Below are 18,278 nucleotides of genomic sequence, written 5' to 3'. Positions count from 1 at the left end.
CTTAAAACAGTGTTGCAGTGTTTTTGTGTAATCTTACCGAGAGTCCACCCAACCATTTCATGCATGTGACGGAGGTAACCTCTTTGGAGGAGATAACCATTCTGCTGAGGTTTTTATAGTTTTGATATATTGAATCAAATCATAATAAGAGAGACCGAGAAAATTTAAACCAGGTTTTGTGATGGGTGATCTCGAGGGAACTGTTAGATATTTCCCAGCTTAGTTTTCCCAAACACTGGCGTCTTAAAACATCTACTTCATGTCTCGTCCTTCATCTCAGGGCTGCTCCTGCTACCACAACTGTACAAACTGCAGGCCAACGGCGACGCCTCTACAGCGCCGTTCCAGGGAGAGTCTTTGTAGCTACTCGTTCACACTCAGCCCAGGGAGAACGAGAAATCAGCTTCAATAAGGGAGACAGGGTCAAAGGTCAGTATGTGTATGTCATGATACTGTGTGTGTTTTTTGTATGTGTGTGTGTGTGTTGCCGTATAACAGCATTTTGTGTGATTGGGAGTCAGTGTTTGTCATGTGATCGCACCTGCTACCTACATTACTGGACTGTAATGTGTAGTGTTTGCCCTATTAACAAACAACCTTTAAATGATTAATAGATTCCATACATATGCAACAGGAAGCCGCACACAGTGAATAACAAGCACATACAGAGCAACATGTTTATCTACACTTTTAAAGAATGTTATTTGGAAATGATTACATGCAGCCATCTGTCTCTACCTGTATTTGGGGCTTTGGCACAGCCCCAAACAGTTCCCCATAATATGCAAGCTGCTGACTGCAGGGGTTTAACAATTTCAGAGCTGAGATTTAATTAACAGCTTTTAAGGTAACGCTATTTAGCCAACTGATAGTAAGTATTTTGGACGCAAATGCTGCATTTATAAAAGCAGCTGAGTACTGGCAAATTTTCACTGACCTAAACGTTGCTGCTAATATTGTCATCTTTAATGTGACAAAACACGCACCTGGAGCAACCAGAGCATCTCAATGAAGTTTTTTATCTGTACCCACCTGATTCAATCCAATATTCACTGTCCTTTGAGCTCTTGTCAAGAGAAAAACAATACTAAGATTTCCTGTTCTTGTTTCTGATTACAAGTTATATGGAGAAGCGGTTGATTAGAGTGGAGCGTTTCAGCCACTGGGCCAAAATAGCTATAACAATAATTATGCAAAAAGTGTCTGAAAAGCTGCAGAGAGCTGTACAGTTGGTACTGCTAACACTTTTGTATTTACTCACACTTGGAGATGTTGAGTATTTCCAACAAAACTACAGATAAATATACGTCTTGCCTTCAGAGCTGAAACATTAAAGCTGATATGCACTGAACAACAGCTCCAACAATTATTATTTCAAAAGCAACGCATTACTTAAACCTGACTGGAGATGTTTGTTATCACCAGGTTTAAAGCAGATCTGTAGGTCAGCAGTAAAGCCAGAATCAAGCCAAATGTCTTCAGATGAGTTTGTAATATGGGCATGTCCTAACATGAGTGTAAGGTCTCTATATATGTTTGTATTCAATGTCTGCAGGTATGAATATGTGTGTGTTTGTGAGTGAGTCTAAGGTGTCGCCAGGTATGTATGTCTTGGTGAGTATGTAGGAGGTTTGCATGTCCGTGTGTGTTTCTATATAATTTCTGTTCTGTCTGTGTAATGTCGTTCTGTGTATTTATTTTATCATTTGTTTCCATGTGTGGGTGTGTTAGTATGCGTTACATTGCCTTTTCCTGACATGCTGCTCTTTTCCTGCCACCCCCCTCCAGTGCTGAGTGTTGGCGAGGGCGGATATTGGGAGGGGACGGTCAGGGGTCGCACTGGCTGGTTCCCCTCTGACTGTGTGGAGGAAGTTGTGCTTCGGAGCCAAGACAACCGATCAGGTGATCACCACCAGTCATACATACACACAGCGTTTTGTGGAGAGTATTAATATTTAAACTCCTCTCAATAATCATTTAATTGCAGTTACAGATGAACAGATACAAATGAAGTTACACAGGTAGCCTATATATTATATGATTAGATAGATAGATAGATAGATAGATAGATAGATAGATAGATAGATAGATAGATAGATAGATAGATAGATAGATAGATAGATAGATAGATAGATAGATAGATAGATAGATAGATACTTCATTCATCCCATAGGAAAATTTACAAACTAAATACAGGAAGCTTCTGTTTTATCTTTTTGAAATATTTAATAGTATGTAAAAGCATTGCAAACTTTTGTATCTAGAAATATTACTTTAATTATCAAACATTTTTTTGATTCGCTGTTTTATTAATAATATGTAAAATAATGATAATAGAAGAGAATTCTGTCCCAATGAATGTGACCCACACTCCCCTTTGGAACTAACCAAGTGCTTAATCTATCAAATTAGATATCTTTAGACTGTTTTTGTGTGATCAACAAACATTTCACAGTGACAAACAAAAAACTTGACATTTGATGAGACGGCTTAAACTTTGCATTTTTTTTTTTTTTTTTTTTTTATGAAAGAACTTTTAACAATCAGTTAATCATTTAATTGTTTTTAGACTTGTCTAAATTTTTAGTAAGACTTGTTGGAGTTGGTGGTAGATGTAAATAAAACAGCTTTATAGAGATACTCTTCTGTATAGTAAAGTAAATTAGCATTTTGACTGAAGCACATCAGCTTTATTTAATATGGGAAACGTACTATTCCTCCTGTGTTTCAGAGAGCCGTGGAGAAAGAGCCAAACGATTATTTCGCCACTACACTGTGGGATCCTATGACAGCTTTGATGCTCCAAGGTAAGCCTTGCTGCTAGACATTACTAATAAACAGTGAAGTGCACATCTGCATGATTCTTCCAGAAAAGCAAAGGTGTGTGCAGATTTTCAAAGCAGGGCAGGAATAAGGGGCGCTGCCGCAGCTCACTGTGGAGGAGTTCATTTGGGCTGTGCTGGACACAAGGACAATGTGACTTTCAGAAGCAGCATTTGGACTCCAGTGCCCCTTTGGCCCAGCACTTGAACCAGGGAGGACTGTTAAAGTATCCCATTAGGACATCAGTACAATGCCATGTGGAAATAATCTTTCAGAAAAGCGCTTTTTGACATTGACATTGTTCCATTATGGAGTATGTCAGGACTTCTACTGTTCTCTGTTGTCAGCCACTTGGTAGCTCTGTCGAACCATCGTGGTATTTTGTAGTTTGCTAAAGTGTGTACTGGGATTTAAACTGACAACCTTTTCATTATAACACTACCGCTTCAGTGCTTAGACATGTAATACATCCTGAGGGGATATGTTTGTAGGCTTACATACTGTATGCTTTAAGATATGATGAGTCATGCTGTGATTCATGTGTTCCGCTGGTTTGTTTGATTGGTCTGTTGATGTGAGTCATTCATGTAATGAAGAGGTGTGAGGGTTCATGGCCTCTGGTCTAGCGGCTGATCCAACTGCTCTTACATGTGAGTCATTTTAAAGGCAGTGCATCCAAGGCATGTTTTGACTAAATTCGTTTGGCTGAATTTAACTTGTCATGTGAGGATTTCATTGTGAATTCCTTTGCGTGTCTGCCTTGTGGCTCTGTGGTAGAGAGCTGTGTCAGGGGACGATTTGACTCTCCAGACCGTGTGAGTGGCATTTATCTCTGTTGGCCATCTATTACGACTCACTACGGCAACCTTGACAGGACAAATCACTGTTGTATGAGTTAAATTATGTAAAAGTACAGAGATTTCGAGGATCAATTTTAATATCTACTTTCAGTTTCTTTCACAACTGAGAGCCTATCCAGCTGACAAACGTTTTGATCTAAATCTGAGGGAAACTGAGAGGTGAAGGGTAATTGCGGCACTAGGGATGTAACCGTTAACGGTGTAATGATAAACCGCGGTAAAATTGCCGACGGTTAGTATTACCATTTAAATTCTAATTATTATGATAACCATGTTTGATTACCACACTTTTAGGGGGGGGAAAAACCCTATGTAAAGCTATGCTTTTATGTCAAATATTTGATTATAGTTTTAATTTATTACAATTTTGATTTTATGGTCACAATAACCGTGATATGAAATTTTCATATCGTTACATCCCTACGAGGCGCCATAGCAAGTTGTTTGTCCTAGCAAGGTTGCCGTAGCGAGTCTTAAAAGATGGCCGACAGAGATAAATGCTTCTGCACATGCGTGACTCACATCGTCCGGAGACTCAAATCGTCCCTTGACAAGCTGCATTGGTGTGCTACAGTTTCAGGTGGCCTGAACTTATTGGAGATGGTTTCAGACCATTCTGATGACTAAATTTCTGAAATTTCTGATTTTACACTTTGTCTGATATGATGAATTCTACGTGGTCACCTTTGCTGTACTTGAAGATCAAACTAATTGAACTGATAATTGTGAAACTGAACATTAATGAACTATTATTATTACTAGCCACAAAGTTAGTGACTCTTATTGAGAACCCAAATATTAGCCACTGGCCTCTTTCAGAGCCATGGAGTGCTGATCCTGTTGTCACTTATTAATCAGTCTATCTTTAATATGTACAATAAATAATCAACATGAAAATAAACATAAATCATAGATTCATAAAGTACTCAACTAGTATTTGTCACAAATCATCAATATCAATGTGAATATGAATCAGAAAAGACATCTACATCCAGTTATGCTAATTTCCAAGTCATTTAAAATTACTTTAAATACATCTAATTACCAATTCTGAGTTTCAGGTCTTTTTGCAAGTGATTCAAAGCCAAGGGAAGGGAATACTTAGACGTTTTCCTAAATCATTACAGTTTCAAGGAATAAATCCTGGGACAGAAGGTGCAAACTACCCATACTTTTGGATGGATGTAAGATGGAAAAACTAATCTACTCGTGGACTAATCTACATGTGGACTTAAAAGCACAGTAAGACTTAATATTTATTGCTGACTAAGGGTAGGTTGGTATGAAAACTTTACTGTACATTTTTTTTTTGACCACAGGCCTGTAACAAAACTAGAACTGACTGATATATTTGCTGGAGATCGTCTGTTGACACATGAGCGAGGAAACATCTCCTGTATGGACTTTGTGTGTGTAACTCCTCCTTATTATCTCACTCTAATATATTGTCATCCCCTTTAATACCTTGCATCTGCGTGATGGCGAGCTTTGCTTAGTTTTGAGGAAAACTAATTTCAGTATCCAGGACTTGGAGTGAGCAAAGGGAGAATTATTTACATAGAAATAAAGCCATTATCCATTGCATGTATTATTTACAGGAAATCCTGTTGTTCTCTCTCTCTCTCTTTCCTACTCTCTTTCTTTTTCCTTTCCTCATTCATCATCATTTTCATATGCTATTTTACATGAAACAATTTTATTTTGTCTTCATCTTGGCTCTCTAACTGTTTCTTTCCTGCACATGCACACAATATCATTTATTATTAACATGCTTTTCATCAATGCTGACATTTCATGCAAGTGATGCACTTAACCATGCAAACTCACACACATATGTTCTTACACACACACAAAAACACACACATCATGGATAATTAAAGTGTTGTACTGCAGCATAGACTGAGCCCGAGACTGTTTGTTTGGCCAGGCAAGCAGGCATGACTGACTCAGAGCCGCCCTCATATGGGCCTGCTTTCACAGCCTTTATCGCTACATGTAATATCTCACCTATCATTCCTTTCATCCTTCTATATTTGGCTACATTTCCTGACCATCTCCGCATCCCCTCTTCACGTTCTATTCATCACTGTATTGCTAACCCCCTGTACTTTTTAATTTTCTTTCTATCACCCTTTCTCCCCTGTGGTGTCTCCATCTGGAGGTCAGACAGTGAAGGGCACTCTAAAGGGAGATGAAGGCTGGAGGGAGGGACGAGGAGCTCAGATGAAGGAAAAAACACATTCATTGTTTACAAATTGGTTAAAAAGGACACATGCTTTGTTTATGTGCTAACAGCAGGGGCCAAAGCAGATCAGAGAAAAAGAAGGAGAGAAGATGCCCTTTGCCCCTACTCCTGATGCTTAGTCTGTGGAGAGGCAATTATCAAAATTAATATTATATTTTAATACTTGTATTTTGCTTAAAATTGCCATTTGCCAATATTTATTACAAACATTTACATCTTTACATTGTGTTCTAAAGTTTTACTCCTGGCATGGTGGTTTTCCGAGAGAAAAGAAGCAGTATATAGGCAATGAAAAAAAAAGATTTTCAAGAACACACAAAACAAATGACATATAATGACTATTGAGCATCTATAAAACCCATCTATCAGTGTGGGTTTTAAAGATGTTTGATTGTCTTGGTGGATGCACAGCAGAACTAATGAAAGCTGCTGTTTATCTGGCCAATTTGTTACTGTATTGTTAGCAGATTTTATTTTAAAAATCCAATTAATTCATTTGAGTGAATCAGGATTTCATCAGGAAGTGTTGAAGAATGAACAGCTGCCCGACTTACACAAGTGTCAGCCTCACAACAAAGCGTGTTGCATCCCCTTGAAGGCGGGTTAAGAAAGGTTTGTTTCAGAATTTGTGCATTGTGACATCTAAGGCAGTTTATGGCTACGATGGACATAGTCAGAAAATAAACCCAATCGGTTTGTGTCCCATATCATCCTATCTACCACCGTCCGTGACTGCTGTCCCTCCCACTGTCTGTTACTGACAGCTGGATAGTCTTTGAAGCCTTGGTTTTCCAGCATGGGACAAACCGTGACATTACATTAAGGCGTGATAATTGAAACCTGACAGCCAGCATGATGAACTGCTATAACTTGATAATGTGGTGTGGCGATTACCAACACTAGGAGTGAAGGATAATAATATGACTTGATGGATCAGTGGTGAACAAATTGAACACTTTTATGTGTATCTGCCATGTCGCTTCACCCCAGATGTGTTGTATCTTTACTGCCTGTTAGTCCACACCCTTACATCTTCCTTCCCTTCTGCTCCTCCTCCTCCTTTACCTATCATCCTGACAACTTTTTTTTTTCTCCTGACACTGTTTATATCTAAGTAGTAAGTACTTTTACTCATGTACGGTACATAAATGTTAAGGTAGTTGTGTGTTTCCATTTTTATATATATATATCTATATCTATACAGTATATATTATAAACATGTACACTACTACATGAATGAATGGTTTATTTTTGGTTTGTACAGTAATTACTGCACATAGCACAACAACCACAATAAACACAAAAACCAAAAAGAGGAATAGGCCAGAAGCAGAAGCTTATTTTTTGCCTATCCTTCTCACCTGACACACTGCTTACATTAAATTAAATGTGTACATCGCTGAGGATTCGCATTATAACAAAAGAATCAACAACAACCAAAACACATCTACCATCTCAACTTAATATTTCTGAATGATCTTATACTTAAGGCATTTTTTAAACTTTGTCAGAGAAGTGAACAACTTAAATTCACCATCAAATCCCTTCCACAGTTTCACACCCACAACCAAAATACATCTGGATTTCACATTTGTCCTCACTTTCGTTCATTCAAAAATGATAAAGATCTCTTAAATTATAATTACTCTCTCTTAATTTAAAGAACTCTTGATTGTTATTTGGAACAGTATTATTTTTTACTTTATAAATCATCTCTACTATTTTAATATATACAATATTCGGGAATTTTAAGGTTTTAAGTTGAATAAATAAATCATTAGTTCATCAGAGAGGCAAATACTGCTTCTTTGGCCGCCCACCTTGCTTTAATATATGTACATACACAATATATACTGAGAATTATTTATCTCAATATGTGCTAATCTTTACCTCCGCCAAGGGGGTTATGTTTTTGCTGGCGTTGGTTTGTCTGTCTGTCTGTCCTTTGGCAAAATAAATCAAAAAGTTATTGATGGATTTGGATGAAAGTTTCAGGAAATGTTGATACTGACACAAGGAACAAATGTTTAAATTTTGGTGGTGATTGCAGGGGGGGGGGGGGGGGGGGGGGGCTCACTGATCTGCCTTGGTGGAGGTCTGCGTTCTCTGAGTGCTTTTCTAGTTTAAATATTTTTTTTAGCTTTTAAAATTGAGCACTTTTTAAAATAACTTAACAAGTGATTTCTAACTTTTTTTTGGTTTTGGATGTCTTTAAAAAAGCAGTGTGCAACTGGGGGTCACATTTGTCCATTTGTTGTTATTATGTAAGAGAGGATAGTGATTCCCCCTTTCAACTTCTCACATGGATTTTCATGCAAGGCATTTATTTGTAAGGGTTTATTTTGACAAAGCTTTAGTGTTTCGTTTATCTTTTTTTTTTTTTTACCTTTGAGTAATTCTGGGTACTTCTGGGTACTTGGATACACAAACATACATTGAGTGCTACTGACTCTGGTAATGAACATATGTCATTGCCGCAGCATATGTCATTGAGTAACTGTTCACACAATCAGTTCATGCTGCATGCTGCTTCTCTTCAAGCCAAAATACGTTTTTGATCCAAAAGAGGGTCAGATAAGGACAAGTGAACACATATTGGAGCAGCGTGTCAGAGCACCTCATTGAACACTGTTTTACACGTGGATTGCCTCCTGCACGTGCATATGTTGCATGAATTGTTTTCTCTATTCATCTAAAATACTACTCAAAATGTATGTCTTAACATTTAGGCAAACAACATCAAACAGCGATGCACATACAGGTAGATGTGCAGATATGAACACACAATCATGTAGACCTTCTGTCAACATTTGTTTGCTCTCCTGCCCCCTCCCCCACCCCTCTCTCTCTCTCTCTTTCTCTCTCTCTCTCTTTTTCTTTCATGCCCTCTCTTCCCTCTCATCACACATGCATGCACACATACTGTACACACAGTGGTATAGCCTAACAGGGAGAGAAACAAAAAGGCAGAGATGAGAGAGAAGGGAGAGAACGAGGGCTGTGATCGTCCTCGTATGCAGGAGGGAGGCAAGAGGGAGGAAGACGGAGAGAGACAGAGGGAGGTAGAGAGGGAAGACAGGAGGGAGGGCAAGTCGACAGAGGACAGCTTCGACATATACATGGAAGGAGGCTCTGACTAAGAGATGATGTGAGTGCCTGTTCGAGAGAATCTTTCCCCCTCTCTCTCTCTCCCTCTCCTCCTCCTCCTCCTCCACCTCCTCTTCCTCCTTCCGCCACTCATCCACCAGCTGTTTCAGTGTCCTCTCTCCTCATCCTGTCTGCGTCGATGCGTCTTCTCCTTCCCTCCTCTTCCCCTTGCTCTGCCCTCTCATTCATGCTTTGTTTACAGCAAATGTGAGAGAAAGAAGTCATTAGTGTGTATGTGCGTGTGTGTGTGTATGTGTGTGTGTGTGTATGTGTGTGTGTGTGTGTGTGTGTGTGTGTGTGTGTGTGTGCGCATGTTAGAGGCTGGAAAAGAAGGAAGGTAAAAGGCATAGGTGAGGTTGGTTGTGTCTCATCTACAGACACGTGGGGTCAATAACACCATGGGAAGGACAGCAGCAGAGGGTCCAGAAGGATCTGTCAGATTTATGTAGCAAGTAACACCTGAAAAACTGGAGCAATCAGCTTCTGTAAGCTTATAATTTGACTTGTCTTTCATGATTATGCCACCTGAGGATGATACCTGTTCTGCCAATTAAACTTCAAGAGCCTTCTATCATTCCCTTGATTCCTGATAGGACTGTATACCAAAGACTCCTCTCAGCTGCATCTGTTTTTATGAATGGGGAATCATGACAGTGATAGATAGGCGGGGTGAATACTATACATATAATCCATAGGAAGTGGAGGAGTGAAAAGAAGTGGTTGAATGGGAAGAGGAGGAGGAGAGAATGAGGAAGACACATGGTATACAGAGTGTGTGCGGCCGATTTGGACCATGCATGTGTGTTAGTGTGTGAGTTTGCATCTGTATGTGCACAAACCCCCCTATGAACAAACCGAATCACCCCTGTATCACTTTTTCACTCTCCAAATTACCTCATTTCTCTCTCTCCTTTTTTTAAGCCACCTTTTCCCCTCCCTCTCCCCCTGCTCCTCCTCTCTCTCTTTTTCTCTCTCTCTCCTTCTGTGTCGCAGTCACAGCGAACCATCTCCATCTCTCTCTCTCTCTCTCTCTCTCTCTCTCTCTCTCCCATTCCTTCTCTCTCTGTCTTAAGTATGAAGGGGCTGGGAGAGCTCGGCCCTCTCCCTTTCCCTTCTTCCATCTCTCTCTCCTCCTCTTCCTCCTCCTCTCCTCCTCCTCCTCCTCCTCCTCTCTCGTGGCTCGCGCTTGCTGCTGTCTCGCTGGAAGACGAGAAGGAGAAGGAGCAGGAGAAGGAGGAGGAGGAGAGGGAGGGGAGGAAATGGCGATGGGGGCATGCGGCGAGGAGGATCTCTCCCTCTCCCTCTCCCTCTCTTCTTCCTGGCCGTCGCTTGGCCCTGTGAATAGGAGCGTCTGGTTCATTTACAGGTACCTGCCATGGCTTTTTATACCCCCTATCCTTCCCTCCCTCCCTCCCCCTCTCTGCCTCCAGTTGCAGGGGGAGATGGAGGGGAGTAGAGAGTGTCATGCATGTGGACATCATGGAAGGAAGGGCAGGATCGATTACATAGACTGACAGATGTTGTAACGCATACTTGCAGACGGATGTGGTTCTGTGTGTCTGAATGTGTGTGTGATGTATGTGTGTGAAGAGGGATGAGAGCTGCCGCTGCACAGCCCGGTGTATGAGCAGTGCAGCCGTTCTGTGTTGAGCTGTATGAACATGTGTATGCATCTTTCTCTCAGCTTTGAATCGCTCTCTGAATAGACGTCCTCTGGCAATGCTGCACCGGCACAAGTGATGCTTGCTGCTTTTACTGATGTGCAGATTGATAAAGTGTTTGTTTGTGCATGCATGCCTGTGCTGGTGTGTTTGGGTGCATGGATGGCGTGTTTGCTGCTGTCCATTATAACGCAAGGTATGCCAGGGATATTTCTCCTCTTCTGCTGATGTGTTGAATGCATGTGAATGCATGTGTTACTGTGCTTGTGTTGTGGTCCTGTATGTTTTTAGTGTGCGTGTATATGTGTGTGTTTATGTGCGCCCGTGCAAGAGAGAGAAAGAGTGAGAGAGAGAGAGAGAAAGAGAGATAGAGGGAGGGAGACTACCAAGAGAATGGAAACAGAGCCTGGTGAGGGAGTTTTAACGATGCAGCATGCATGACAAGTTCCTGCTTCTTTCTGACACCTCTATGGAAGCCTGCTTGGCCAAACCTATTTAATACCGCAGCTCCTAACCCAATCTGTATGTGACATCATGTAGTATGTTGTTCTGAATTACCCGGCTCAGTTGCTTACATCATATGCACTGCTGACAGCGCTAAGTCACTATTGAGTTGTAAATGGTAAGTGACACTTAGACTGCATCCAAGGTTGGGTGTGAAATCCCATAAAAAAGTCTTTTCAGTTCAAGTATATCACAAAATGTGCAAAATGATTGAAAATCTACAATGCAAGTTTAGTAGAGACATTATGGACAAACACCAATTTTAACTTGACCAAACTGAAAATAGATACTAACCGAAAACCAAAAAGAATCTGCAGATTTTTTCTGAGATTTCAGTGGAGATTCAGAACAAAAATCTGCAGGATTCAACAATGATGTTTTTGTTTTTTTTTAAAAATACTGTTTTCAGAAATTATGCGTGTATGTAGTCCATCCAAACAAATATCAATGATCATAAGTGTACTTTTTAAATAGCTGTTTTACTAGAACGCTGGAGTTACACTTTTTTTTATTTCATGAAGAAAGACATATTTTGTTCTATTTATACAATTTTAATATTAATGTTACCCCTTAGCAATTGTTGCACATATGCTACGAGTGTGAAGATGTGTTAAAATTGTCTTTGTTCTGTGAAAAATCAGCATATTTTGCTGCAGATTTCTGCTGGCACAGATTCAGTGTGGGCTTGCTGATGGTTGAGTAATGAACACAAACACCTGTTACACATGATCCCATTATGGGATATATGATTTTGCTGCCTAAAACCGAACGGTGTATAACACATTCAGGAAACTAAGCTACAAAAGATATGGGCCAAAGTAAACAGCAGCTGAAAGGAGCTTTTGACCTAAAGTATTTGGGTAGAAAAGAAAAGAGTACTGAGCCACTCAACTGTGATGTCACATAAATTGGATAATATCATTGAAGACAACAGAGTCTGAATTAGTTTCTGGAACTGACTACATGCAAATAAAAATTGTTGCTATTTGCACAAAAGGCCACACAAGGACACTTGGGATGAAAGCATTATGAGAAGTTCAGCATACAGTATACATACCTGACTGTTGAGCTGATTTCATCCAAAGACTATATGATACACTTAACCTCCTGAGACCCAGGAAATGTCAACAAAGTACAAGCTTTTTTTGTTTTTTATGAAATAAGTGCCTATATTGGAAACATCATGATGCAACAGTTTTTTCAGATGTTTTTAAATTTTTATGGAATGTCCTTTGTGGTGGACAGTTTTCTTTTTTTTTGTCTAAAGTTGTCAAACTCTTGTTCATAAATGTGGACAGAAAACCCATAGCTGGGTCTTAGGAGGTTAATAATAATAACTAATAATAGACATTGTAAAGTTGCAAATATCTTTTCTGTTCGTACTTGTTTTTGATTAAACAGGAGGCACCTATTGAAATAGACATCAGTTTGAAATGGACAAATGCGAGGTTCCCACTACTTTGGTATGGCTTAGCTCACTAGCTATAGTTTAAAATAAAGAGAAAAGCAAATGACTATTACCTTACTGACCTTTGCGATCTGTGTAATAGTTCCTGTGATTAGTTTTGAGCCATTTATTGATGTGATTCCTCAAATAAAAGTTGAATATAACTGGGAAGTGTGGCATTGTAGTAATAAACCTGTTTACTGTGGTCATTGAACTTGATCACAATAATTGGGACGCAAATGGAGAATCATCATCTGCTGTTGATGGTTGTGTTTCCTGAATGGATGATTGCAGTCTGCTCAAAAAGTTGAATACCATCAGTCATTTCAATGAGTGACCTGTTGCTTGTACCTCTTGCAGAGACAGGGCAGGCTTACACCTATGAGGGACTGAAATGCGTCTACTTTTGCCAGTTTTGGATTCAACCATTTTGAGGAACAGTTTCAGAGAAAGTGTTTTCATCTGCAACAGGAGTTGTTTGACTTAAATGTCCGTATGTCAACAAACATGCTGATATATTGTATTTTATTTTATTTTTAGAAATTATAGTATATCAGCATTACTTTCTATCTTATCCCCCGGAGTAATTAACATTCGCCACTCACCGGTACCTCAATATTTGTGTTTGTATGTATGTATTCATTTATTCATTTGGTCCCCCAGAGTGTTTGAGGTCTGGGCTCGGCAGCAGAGATGGACAGAAGAGGACAAGAATAACAAAGAGAGAGGCTTGGCAGAGACAGACAGGGTTACACTGTGGAGAGTGCACTCAGTGGACTTAATAAAAAAAGATCATGGAGGAAATGTGATTTGGAAAAATTAGTGCATAATTAGAAGTTTGGAGAACAGGAAAAGGAAACCCATGCAGAAAATGGGAGGTACAGAGGAGGCGGGGCCATTACAATGGAACGGTGTTACATGAAGTGAAGGCATTGAAGAGAGAAACAGGGAGGAACAGATGGAGAGCACTGACAGTATGTTTTGGAATGGGATTTTGTGTATGTTACAGCTGACAGTGTACATGTGTCTACATCTCGGACTTAGTAACTTATTGACTAACTGTTTGTTTTGACTATTTTTCATTTTGCAACACAAAAGTCGTAGAACATTTTTAGTAGATTGAAGCTCGAAGAGACAGTACTACTCCTTGCATACAGCTGGACCAAAACAATTTGAGCAAAATGCTACTAAGACACCATTAACTTCTCACTAATTGTACATACTACATACACTTTTGGACAAGGTATGTAGCTCTACACTTGTTTTTTCAGAAACTATAGGTTAGTCTAAATGTGTAAGTTTAACCATTGTCACTTATGTACATATGATTGTATATTTCCCACCTGTTTGTCCATAGAAGCCAGCAGAATGTTAACTACACTATAAGGCTCCACCTGCTCTCTGCTGTCAGTGACTAATAGCATACCATTACATGGCTTGGCTCTGGTGTGGACCTACCCGAGCAAGTTTCTCTGCGTCCAGTTCTAGCTGTTGCTGAGGCAACAAGAAGCGCCATCATACTGTATATAGCATCAGCTAAGGTTTTGGTAGAAACCAGTTATGGGCTTCCTGTCACAAACATACAGAAAAGTGAATCATGGCAAAAAGTCTTTTAAGTCACCACCGAACTGAAGGGATTCATGTGTAAATTACAGCCGATGGTGATTTGGGTTTTGAGACTGTTTCCAGTAATTTTTAAATGATTTTTTTTTTAATCTGTATTTAGTTTTTGTACTGGAACATTAGAAAAACTTTTGTTGCTTTGGGGCTACAAGTAAGACTTGTACACTAAATGTAACAGTATATGGCATGCATTATAATTTTTTAATTTCAATGTAAAATTATATAATTACACATCATATAAAAATTAAAATTAGAGGTAGAAGACACTCACATGTATGTCTTGTCCTGTAAATAAATCTGCAGTCAGTACAATATTAAAAAGTCTGGGGTTGCATTTGAAAAATCAAAAAATGACCCCCTTTTCCTTGTCCCTAATGGAAAACATCATGAAATCAAGGAATGATGTGAAGAACAATTCATGAGGACAAAGATAACTGTAGTGCTCAGAGAATCAAGAGAATTAAACTAAAAGGTTCTGATGATGGACATGTGAATACTTATGTGTTCTTGAAGAAATGTGTCCTTGTCATGTTGTTTTGATGCAGGCTATAGACACAGAAAACCTGGTGAAAAACAAGATTTAGACAAAATATATTCTGTTACACATGTTGACAGAAGTCTGAATGTGTGAAACTCTACAAATCAGGTCTACAAATATAATATTCTGTGGACACTCATTCTTAGCATTAAATGTTGAATTATAAGCATCATCTTCCTACATTTATAATAAAATTTTAACTTACAAATAAACTACTTCCTAGCCTGATTTGGCTGCATTTGCCTTCTCACTGAAGAGCCAGTTTACAGTGCCCCCTTTACATTTTAGTTTTATGAAGACTTCTGTGACTGAAGGACCTTAAAAAATGAGTCATATTCTTAAAGGCTTCAATAAACTATCGCTCAGAATCAGAAATGACTAATGCAGGGTAAGCGTCAGTTCTGTTGTTATTCATTGCTGTTATCATTATTTAAAGTCCAAAGTATATAAGTATAATAGCAAGTAAGAGGGAAAATTCATGTCCTGTGTGCCATGTTGATAATTTTGTTGTGAACATACTGCAGTGAATTGTGGGACGTCATTGTCTCCTTTCCTTTCGCAAAGCAAGATCCAGTGTATCCTATGCAAAAGGAGACGCAAAAGGAACCATGGTAATTTCCTTAGTATTGACTTAGACTGTGTATTGGTCTATCATGGCTGACATTTAGATACTTCCAGGTCATTTCACTTAGTAAGGAACCTTTAAAAAAAAAAAAAAAAAATGGACTATTCACAATGCCCGTCTCTGTCCAGTATGTGAGATTGTGTCAAAAGTGGACACAGGAGGTGGAGCTGGAGTAGGAAAAAGTGACAGATAGAGGGAAGATGTTCGAGTACTTAAAGTAGTAGTACTTAAAAATTCAAGGTTTCACCTCTCAACTACTTCTTCAAGAACATGGAGGGAACATTGCTGAAATTACACCTGAAATTACAGCTAAATAGGTGTCCAGAGTTCAACCTTATTGGAGAGAATGTGGAGATGTCAATGTAAATCATGCACATGTTTTGCTGTGCCTAAACTTACATCATTTTGGGATAATGTATATTCAGCAATTGTTAAGATATTGGGTTATGCAATCCCTAAAACATGTTTGGTGATGTATGTCAGATGTATTATTGGTAATAATGTTAGAAAAAATGATAGATATTTGTTTAAAATACTATTAGCGGCCTGTAAAAAGGCTGTTACCAAAAAATGGTGCAGATTAGAACCTCCTACAACTAACGACTGGCTGCAAATTGTGAATGGAATATTTGAGTTGGAGATTCTGACCCATAGATTGAGGACTTAAGAACAGCAGTGTCATAATAAAAGGAAGAAATAGACAATTTTCATTTCAAATTTCAACCTCACATTACTAAAAACAATTGTTAGTCACAAAGGTTTTTTTATGGTCAAAGTATCCCAAATGTCCCTTATGTTTGTTTTGTATTCTACAGAAATCAAACAAAAAAAATAAAGTGTAAAAAAAAAAAAAAAAAGAAAAAGGTATCACCTCTCCGTACCTATGATTAAGCCTAATCATGTAGTGTGAATGCAGCAGTGGAAGTGTCAATAGTATATTTGTAACTTTTTAATGTTTTAATGTCTTTTTTGTTTGCTTTTTATAGTGACTACATAATCAAGGAGAAGACAGTGCTTCTACAGAAGAAAGACAGTGAAGGCTTTGGCTTTGTACTGAGAGGGGCCAAAGGTAAGGAAATATAAAATATAACCACAAATATCCCATTTTCATCGTTCGTTTCACACACTGCCACTTTTCATGCAGTTGTTTTGATTTTGGACTAAACTTCCTCTATTATTATTTCATGCCGTTTCCAGCTCAAACTCCTATTGAGGAATTTACGCCCACGCCAGCCTTCCCTGCCTTGCAGTACCTGGAGTCTGTAGACGAAGGAGGTGTGGCCTGGAGAGCCGGTCTCAGGATGGGGGATTTTCTAATAGAGGTACTGTCATGATTCAATATTATACGACAGAATTAAAACCAGTGATAAATTGGTAAAAAGTTGTAAACTATGTCTCTCTCTGGCTCCATCTCTAACCCAGGTCAACGGTCAGAATGTGGTGAAGGTTGGTCACCGGCAGGTCGTCAACATGATCCGGCAGGGTGGTAACAGCCTTATGGTAAAAGTTGTCATGGTTACTCGAAACCCTGACATGGAGGAGGGATCCAGGAAGAAAAGTAAGAACGTTGTATTTTTTATTTTGTAAGCAACTGAAACTGAAGCTTCTTGAACATTTTGGCCGACTAATGCTCTTTTTCTCTTTCCCACTAGTCCCCCAGCAAAGCAAGAGGCTCAGCACTCCGGCTATTGCCCTACGATCCAAATCCATGACTTCAGAGCTGGAGGAGATGGGTAAGAAATAGACAAGATAAACTTTTGTGGAATGAAAAGACAAGGATTAAAAAGATTGAAGACTGGTAGGGAGACAAAAAGGAAAGCACTTGAAAGCTGAAAAGCAAGAGAACAAAAGTTACTGAGCATAAATAGATTGAGGTGATGAAGAATGATAGAAACAGTGTGAAATCGCAGTGTTGGGGGTTGCTAAAGATGCTGAAAGTGTGAAGGGGAGTTGAGCAGGGGCTAAATTTAGACAGCAAGAAAGTAGAGATGGAGAGAGTGTAGTTACTGATAGAGACGAGAGGGAAAGGAAGAAGAACACTGGCTGCCGCCGTGGATCTCAATGCATTTCACTGTTCTTTCAGAGGTTCCACACTGTCACTTCCAGCACCCCCACTACAGGTAACCCCACCCAGAAAAAGTGTTGCCATCCTCCCTGTATTCCTCCTCTCACTACCTGCCTCTTCTTACCTCTTACCTCCCTGCATCCCCCACTGATCCCTGGCCCGCCCACAGCTTTAACCCCAGCGCCCACAGAGCAGCCCCTCTGCTAATCACACACACACACGCACACGCACACACACACACACACACACACACACACACACACACTGAAACTCAGAAAGTAATTGTTGCCAAGGTAACACTGCAGGGAATGGGCGTCACTTGAGAAGAGTTTCAGGGTGCCACAAACATCACTGTAAGGGTCTGATGGGACTCCATGAGTGAGCAATTTGCAAAATATGACCTTTATTTGTTCTTTTTTTTTTTTTTTTTTTTTTTAAATTCATTTGATTCATTTGAAAGAAATCACACCCAGGATAAAATTATTGAGATGAGTAATTTTTGACAAAAAACAACTTTGTTCCAGGTCTGTTGCTATGGTAACGGTATTATGTGTGGTTACACTTATGCCATCTCTATTTGAGGCAAAATAGTGGGAGGAGAGTTCATTGTGAGGGTCAACGCCCCCATTTGTAGATCAGAACATTAGCCAGTGTTTTTAGAAGATTATATCTTCTAAATATTTAAGATTGGTCTGTGTCATCACTGTAGCTGTCGCTGCTGTCTTCATCTGAGCATGCCC

General features: G+C 39.3%; 1 protein-coding gene across 2 annotated transcripts in view; it reads left to right on the top strand.

The window, feature by feature from the left end:
• Positions 1–18,278, top strand: part of shank1 (SH3 and multiple ankyrin repeat domains 1) — an 84,763-nt gene that overhangs the window by 52,819 nt on the left and 13,666 nt on the right. For both annotated transcript variants that reach the window (XM_030141383.1, XM_030141384.1), the window contains 7 exons: positions 281–429; positions 1,789–1,902; positions 2,732–2,807; positions 16,460–16,542; positions 16,671–16,795; positions 16,896–17,031; positions 17,126–17,206. In XM_030141383.1, the coding sequence (XP_029997243.1) occupies positions 281–429; positions 1,789–1,902; positions 2,732–2,807; positions 16,460–16,542; positions 16,671–16,795; positions 16,896–17,031; positions 17,126–17,206 (764 nt within the window). The remainder of the gene's footprint in view (positions 1–280; positions 430–1,788; positions 1,903–2,731; positions 2,808–16,459; positions 16,543–16,670; positions 16,796–16,895; positions 17,032–17,125; positions 17,207–18,278) is intronic.

The sequence above is a fragment of the Sphaeramia orbicularis genome, chromosome 8 (assembly GCF_902148855.1).
Source record: "Sphaeramia orbicularis chromosome 8, fSphaOr1.1, whole genome shotgun sequence".
In the NCBI taxonomy this organism is placed as follows: Eukaryota; Metazoa; Chordata; class Actinopteri; order Kurtiformes; family Apogonidae; genus Sphaeramia; species Sphaeramia orbicularis.
The sequence above is the reverse complement of the archived record's forward strand: the minus strand, read 5'-3'. Positions and strand labels throughout refer to the sequence as shown.